This window comes from Aegilops tauschii, chromosome 3, assembly GCF_002575655.3.
Source record: "Aegilops tauschii subsp. strangulata cultivar AL8/78 chromosome 3, Aet v6.0, whole genome shotgun sequence".
NCBI lineage: Eukaryota > Viridiplantae > Streptophyta > Magnoliopsida > Poales > Poaceae > Aegilops > Aegilops tauschii.
This window is the reverse complement of record NC_053037.3, coordinates 596,215,733-596,223,459: the sequence shown is the minus strand read 5'-3', so window position 1 is coordinate 596,223,459 and position 7,727 is coordinate 596,215,733. Positions and strand designations below refer to the sequence as shown.

Sequence of the window (7,727 nt, the reverse complement as noted above, 5' to 3'; positions counted from 1 at the left end):
ATAGAAGTGGCGGTGCGGGGTAACCCTAGTCACCTCCCGTGTCGCCCGGGAGGACGACCTGACAACAATAAAATCTCTACTGTAAAATGGAAATATTTTGCCTCATCAAGGCACGGTACTATACTTTTGTTTGTTTCTTCGCCCCTCTTACTTTGTATAAGAACGCCACTAAAATTCATTACAACCATATACACTAAAAAACTCATGTAGATAAGAATTTGCGAGGAAATTTACCAACATATTTGTCAAAAAACCTTAGAACCGTGCCTCTTCAACTATAATCTTGTCACTCAGTGGCGACAATATATATACACACACTTAATATCAATTCACAGAATATTTAAGCATTTTTGGGCCACAAAGAGGTTTGTGCACTTGAACACCTCTACATTTGTTAGCATTACTAGATGAATTGCAAGCATGCAACTGAAACATGCCAGCGATGTTATGAAGAGTCAAGAGTGTAAGGTTGGCCCCTGATAACGGCTGGTAGCAGAACCAGATAGCACAACGCTGGAACATGCAGATGAAGTCAATGAGTCCTTGCACCAGCAAGATGAAACCACACGTCGACACCCTCGTGCAGATGAGTTTGCCACTAACAACTAAGACACGTCTGCAGCATGCCAGCGGCGAAGCATGCAGAGGGCTAGTCATCACACACATGATCAAGCTGTCTAGATCATCCAGCACAAAAAAACTGGTCCTCGTGTGTTCACTTTTGACAGGACCATATACTCGTTCATATATGTATGAAACGATAAGAAGACAGCAGAGCGGCATGAACTTGCCTTGAAGATGGGGGACAAACTCTCGGGGCTTGAACTGACAAGGTTCCACTAAATGATAGCTTGAGCATGCAACTATGTGAAGATCCCTTATCAAACTATACCATTGTTAATTAGTCCTTGCAGCCAATTAGTGGAACATGACAGAGTGCACATGAGACGACTTTTGTGTTGGGATCTCTATGCTTCTGCCAGATCTCTAGGCTGATGTAATGGCAGGATTCTTCATGTCTACTAATCAGATGCTGCAGCACAGCTGTACACATATCTTCTGTATAAATAGGCGTCAGCAGAATGGTAGATGCATCAAACTAGAAGCTCTTCTTTCTTCCTCCTCTCTTCGACCACAAATACAGAGCAAATCTTCAAGCTCAGACATGGCTTTCCACCAAAGATCGACAAGTTTGCCTTCTAGGCCTCACGTCAGTGAGACCGAAGTCGAGCTAGAGCTTCAGAGCCTAGAAGCAAGCATCTCTTCCTCTAATTCCATCAACACGATGTGCGATGGTCTCAGGACTCTTGCAAACATCTACGATGGTCTTGAAGAAATCATCTGCCTACCAAGCAACCAAGTTTGCTCCTCCCAGCAGAGGAGCATGTTGGATGGAGAAATGGACGGTTCTCTTGAGCTGCTAGATCTTTGCAGCGCCATGCAAGAGATCTTCGTCGAGATGAAGGCCATCATCCAAGAGCTGCAAGTGGCTCTAAGGAAAGGTGATGACGCAGCTACTCAGGCCAAGATCCAATCCTACACCCGCTTGGTGAAGAAGTCCAAGAATCTTTTCAAGAAGACCGCGAAGAAGGCTCCTGCAGATTGTAGCATGGTCATGCTATTGGCCAAGGCTAGAGAGATCTCTATGTCTCTGCTGGAGTCCACACTCCATCTCTTGTCGAAGCAAATCGAAATGCCTAAACAGTCTCTTGTTTCCAAGGCATTTCACAAGAAGAAGGCAGCTGTTTGCAAGGAGGATCAATTGTTGGGGCTAGAGTGCAGTATCGGAGATCTCGAGAGTGGGGCAGGACATCTGTTCAGAAAATTAATCCAGAGCAGAGTTTCCCTACTCAACATCCTTAGCTCATAGATACTTCCAAGTCACTCTTGGCGCCCCCCGTTTGGCATCCGCCTTTTAAGGAATAGCTGATCTTCATACAATTTTCCCATATGTATACACTATACTGCACAAATGTACATGATACTATAGAAAGAGAAACCAAAGTTTTGATCCATTTGGCCATGTTAAGCTTGAAGATGTGTTTGTGATACTTTATGCTGATATGCTTGGTTAGTGGATCTTGCTTCTTATGAATGAAACATGCCAGATAAAAGTCACAAGGTCTCAACTTGTAGTTAGCAGAATCAATCAATTTTAATATCCAGATTCTCTACCACCACCACATGTCCACATGGCTGTGCAGTCTGGCACTACAATTGAAGATAGTTCTTATTTCATACAACAAAGTCCAAATTAATCTACTCAGATTTTAACATCATCGACATCGATAGCATCTAAGCATTTAAGGGGGCGGGGGGGGGGGGGGGGGGGGGATAACAATAACATTTACTCTAGAACCACAGTTTTTCCTACGAGATTAACAATATGCAAAGTTTTTGTTCCTTTCCATATAATAATTCTCATTACACAAAGAAGAATCAACGCTTTATTATGCTTGTTTCAAACTTCACCAGAAATAAAGACACTGATATTTGAGAATAAGTTACTATGACTCAAAGGTAATAAGATTGTATAAAAATATTGAAAAAAGCTTGTTTCTGTATTGTTAGATATGAAATGGTCATGTTACTCACACAGTGGGTGGCTGAAAGCCTCCAACTGAAAAATGGAGTTAGTACTCTGAACCGCTAACGTGGAGCTTGTGCAGTGAACCTCCAACATGCCAGCTCCGACTGTCGAGGCTTTAACCTGTGATTCGCAAGAGTGCCCACCAAGGAAAACACCTTATTATATACAGATATGTCACAGCCAAATGCCAGGTTAGCAACCCATTAAAAAATGGGTTGAGCGTGCAATTATCCTAATGCTGGTTCTTGCTGCCAATTGTTGGAACATGATAATGTGATGGCTCATCTCAAGGACAGTAGACGCACAAAATTATGTACTGAACATGAGACGACTTTAGGGTTGTGATCTCTATGCTTCTGCCAGAGCTCAAGGCATAGTAAGCAGACAGCATCTGCGAGATGTGATGGCATGATTCTTCAGGTCTACGTAGATGATTTTTCATATAAAAAACTTTTTCATCCGAGTTCGTATGCAAAAGTTATGCCCATTTTAAGAAATTCCGGAGAGATTTTGCAAATAAAGTCGAAATTCATATTTGTTAATTTTCCCAACAACTAGACCACATATCACATGAGAAACTTATTTTATTTTATTTTTTTGACATTTCCATCATTTTCTTTTGTTTTTTCTAAAACTGAAAAGGCGATTCAAGGGGGGGGGGGGGGGGGGGAGAGTTTGAAAATGAGACCTTTAGTCCCGGTTCGTGCCATGAACCGGGACTAATGCCTTTGAGGCATTAGTACCGGTTCATGGCACGAACCGGGACTAAAGGTCTAACCTTTAGTCCCGGTTGGTGCCACCAACCGGTACTAATGGGCATCGCACCCTTTAGTCCCGGTTCGTGGCACGAACCGGGACTAAAGGGCCCAGGTGAACCGGGACTAATGCTTTAGCCGCACGAACCGGGACCAATGCTCACATTAGTCCCGATTCGTGACTGAACCGGGACTAATGTGAAAACTGCCCTGTGACGAAAGCCCTGTTTTGTACTAGTGTACCAATCAAATGCAGCTACTTAAGTTTTCTGTATAAATAGGCCTTAGATGAGCAGTAGACACATCAAACCAAGAAGTCTTCCATTCTTCAGCTATCATCGACCACAATATATACAGAGAAAAGCTTCAAGCTCAGATATGGCTTTCCACCAAAGATCGATAAGTTTACCATCTACGCCTCGCGTCAGTGAGACCGAAGTTGAGCAAGAGCTCCACAGCCTAGAAGCAAGCATCTCTTCCTCCAACTCCATCAACACGATGTGCGATGGTCTAAGGACTCTTGCAAACATCTATGATGGTCTTGACGAGATCATTTGCCTACCAAGCCACCAAGTTTGCTCCTCCCAGCAGAGGAAGATGTTGGATGGAGAGATGGAGTGCTCCGTTGAGCTGTTAGATCTCTGCAACTACATGCAAGAGACCTTTGCCGAGATGTTGGCCATCATCCAAAGAGCTGCAGGTGGCTCCAAGGAAAGGAGTTGATGCAGCTGCTCAAGCCAAGATCCAGTCCTTTACTCGTTTGGCGAAGAAGGCCAGGAAACATTTCAAGAAGACCGCCACGAAGCCTGCATCCGACAAGATGGTCATGCTATTGACCAAGGCAAGAGAGATCTGCATCTTTCTGTTTAAGTCCACACTCCATCTCTTGTCGAAGCAAATTCAAGTGCCAAAGGAGTCTCTTGTCTGTAAGGCATTTTACAAGAAGAAGGCAGTTGTTTGCGAGGAGGAGCAATTGCAGGAGTTAGAGTACAGCATTGAAGATCTTCAGAATGGAGCAGGAGATCTGTTCAGGAAATTAGTCCAGAACAGAGTTTCTCTTTTAAACATTCTTAGCTCATAGAGACTCCACATCATCCTACTCCCTGCTATTGGCATCCGCCTTTTTGAGGATTAGCCAATCTTAATACATTTTTGCCATATGTATACAGTACAAATGTACAAAATTTATACAAGCAAAGGCCACCGTTTTGATCCGTCTCAGATTTTGCGATATTGATAACATCTCTCTCGGCTTTGTGATTTTGATCCGTCATGTATTTATATGGTTCTGTTAATATGGTTTCTATTACAGGTTTCATTTTTGTGGTAAATGATTATAGCAATGATGTTAGATATACATGCAATTCTTTTTTACAAGTCAACATTACTAGGTTAACGGTTGTATCACACCTACCTTAAGATTCTTGATTAGCACACAACCCTTATTTTGCGGGTCTCCTTGATCATGCAAGGCACACCCCAGGTCGAGGCCCCATGGCTCATGATTGTACTTATGAAATTTACAAGGATATGAAACTCGGATGTGCCCACTTGCGCCATTCTCGGTCCTCAGTCGGATTACAATTCCACCATGAAAGCAATCCAAGCCTAGGAGCCCGTGGCCGGCCTGCGCCATCAAGCAGACTTGGAGGGGAGCCATTGACACACACGATAAGGTCCAACCGAAGGATGCGATTCGTCTACAAACCGACCCAAGCCTTGTAACCCTAGCTTGGCCGGATATATAAGGCGGGCTAGGGACCCTCTCGGAGGAGAGAATAAAGATAAACATTCTAGATCTAACTAGAGTTATTGTTTCCACCTACCCCATCTTCTTCCTCTCGGCTGCCGCTAGGCCGACCGCTTGCAACACAAGAAACAAGATCTTTTCGGCGATCCTCCCGACTGTCGGCGAGCACTCGAGCAACACACAAGAAATTCGTCATCTTCCATCGTATCATCTTGATCCACCGCTCACGGCCCTCCAAACATATATGTTGTCCTCAACGGCATTGTCGATCACGAAACATCAACATTTAGCGCACAAGGTAGGGGTTGTGCGCATGGAACAAGGTTTCTCATTTGGCTCCCCGCGCTTCGTCGCCAACGTAACGAGAGATCTGGTCTCCGTCGCCACCTTTCCTGAAGGCCAAGCTTTCCGCTTCCGTTTCCTAGACTTTGCCCCAGACAGCACACACAAACTGCAATTGCATAGCGGGTCACTCAACCGCATGCCCGGTCTCACAACAAGGAATGGCAAGTGCGTCGCCGCCATACGCAAGGATCCATCAGCGTCGCTGCGAGCGAGGACAGGCGTAGCACCAAGCTCATCGCCCAGGAGATCCAAGCGGAGAAGCCCGAAGCGCCCTAGTTCCTTGATTGGTCAGATGTCCCGGTCACCTCGACTGGCAAATCCTCCGAACATGTCCCCCAGCCTAGTACTCGACCCCATTGTCATTGGATTATGGTGCACCAAAACGCTAATGGACGAAGTGAGCGCGTCAACATCCTCTATGTCGACACCCTTGACAGGGTGGGAATCCCTCGCTCCCGGATTATACAAACTGGTGCACCGTTCGAGGGGATTATCCTTGGAAACCAGGCCATTACCTAAATCCAGCTTAAGATACTGCCCCAAAGGGAACCATTGCGGTGCAAGGGGACCAAGGGAGCATACAATGTGCCGACGCGTTGGTCGCACCAGTAGAGTTCAATGTCATCAAACAAGAGGTCTTCCGATAAGCCACACAGGAGCCGCCTGCAGCCAAGATAGGCTAGAGCGCCTTTTCTTTCCAAGCACCGGAAGACACCAAGAAAATTCGTTAGCTCATTTTCCGGGAGGACTCGAACCTCATCATCATAGAAGTTATTAAGTTATGGGACTACCATGACCCGTCCATCAAAGGATGTTGTAAGCGAAACGTTTGGGGCCGGGGCACCGGCAGAAACATTGGGCTGGTCTCCCTCTTCCCCGCGTCTCCTTCACAGGGCGCGCGCCGCTCTCTTCTTCTGCCCCTTTCTCCCCACCCCTTCTCCATCCCTTCCCCTCTTCCCGAGCTGCGACTGGGCCATCGCGACCTCCATCGCCGGCGGCCAGGCCCCCCTCGCCGACTGCCATGGCTGCCTGCCGCCATGTCCAGATCCATCCCCTACCTCAAGCCTTCACGCGGGCGCATCCCCTCCCCCCCTTCCCCCTCCCCCCAGCTGCGACTGGGCGACCACGACCTCCATCGCCGGCGGCCAGGCGCTCCCTCGCCGGCCGCCATGGCTGCCTGCAGCCATGCCCGGATCATCCCGTGTATACAAGTATTGCAACCGTCACCTAGAAAAGCTTCAACAGCCGTTGAAAAAAGCTTCAACCATAGACATAGGAAGCTTCAATGGCACTGCACAACAAGGGGAAGCTGCAACCATTGTTGGATTTTGCTACTACCGGCAAAGCTTTTTACTACATCCATCAGGCAGAGCTGGGACCTCGTGAGGACGACAATAATTTTTTTGCTGCAACCGTAGCAGGATTTTGCTACTACCGTTGGAGGTTTTTGCTACATCCATGTTTTTTTGCTGCAACCGCAGCAGGATTTTGCTACTACCGTTGGAGTTTATTGATACATTCATGTTTTTCTGCTGCAACCGCAGCAGGATTTTGCTACTACCGTTGGAGTTTTTTGATACATCCATGTAAGACGGAGCTGCGACCTCGCGAAGGCGGCGACGGCGTTTTTGCTGCACCCGTAGTTTGATTTTGCTACTACCGGTGAATTTTTTTGCTACATCCATTCAAATGGCGTTGATTAACTCGCGGCCGGCGTCGACGTATTTTCCTGCAGCGAGCATCAATGGCGAGGGCGGCGGAGCTACAACCGTCGTCGTCAAGAGCTGCACCCGCAGGTGGAGCTGTTGCATGGGTCGAGGCGACAATGAGGCCGGGAGGGTGGGGGACCGGCGACGAGAACGGCCGGCGACGAGGAAGACCGACGAGGGTGGGGATTGACGACGGGGACGACCACCGGAGAGGACAGGAGGCGCGGTGCCGTGCTCCCCGAGCGGGAGATGCGGATCCAGGCCGAATGCCCAAGGAAGAAGAAGTTGGGGGCGATCTGTTTTTTTTTTTTTGCCTGGATCCAATGGCTGCGTGCTCATATCCGATGGTCTGGGCTGGACCGGCTGAAACGCTCGGCCGGTGCGCCGGCGCCTATAAGCGCCCATGTTGTAAAGAGGTGTACAATCTCGAGGGAAAGTTCGACCACCTCGGGCTCTTTCACATGCCTATATAACGAAGCGACGGATGACTTGGCCTGGCTAGGATCCTGCACGGGGTGATCCTCGACACACTACGCCAACTGATGGTAAAGAAGGGAGTCCAACTCAAACTTCAAGGA

General features: G+C 47.6%; 1 protein-coding gene and 1 pseudogene across 1 annotated transcript; both read left to right on the top strand.

Annotated features, from left to right (window-relative positions):
• Window positions 1-1,122: 1,122 nt before the first annotated feature.
• LOC109740749 (uncharacterized) lies at window positions 1,123-1,997 on the top strand. Its single transcript, XM_020299801.4, has one exon. It carries the CDS (start codon window positions 1,166-1,168, stop codon window positions 1,868-1,870), a length of 705 nt encoding a protein of 234 aa, XP_020155390.1. The 5' UTR covers window positions 1,123-1,165; the 3' UTR covers window positions 1,871-1,997.
• Window positions 1,998-3,703: 1,706 nt separating this feature from the next.
• On the top strand, window positions 3,704-4,426 carry LOC109740748 (uncharacterized; annotated as a pseudogene).
• The last annotated feature ends 3,301 nt before the right edge of the window (window positions 4,427-7,727 follow it).

Coding starts and splice junctions, on each gene's coding strand:
- LOC109740749 (XM_020299801.4), top strand. CDS start 1,166: ATGGCTTTCCACCAAAGATCGACAAGTTTGCCTTCTAGGCCTCACGTC.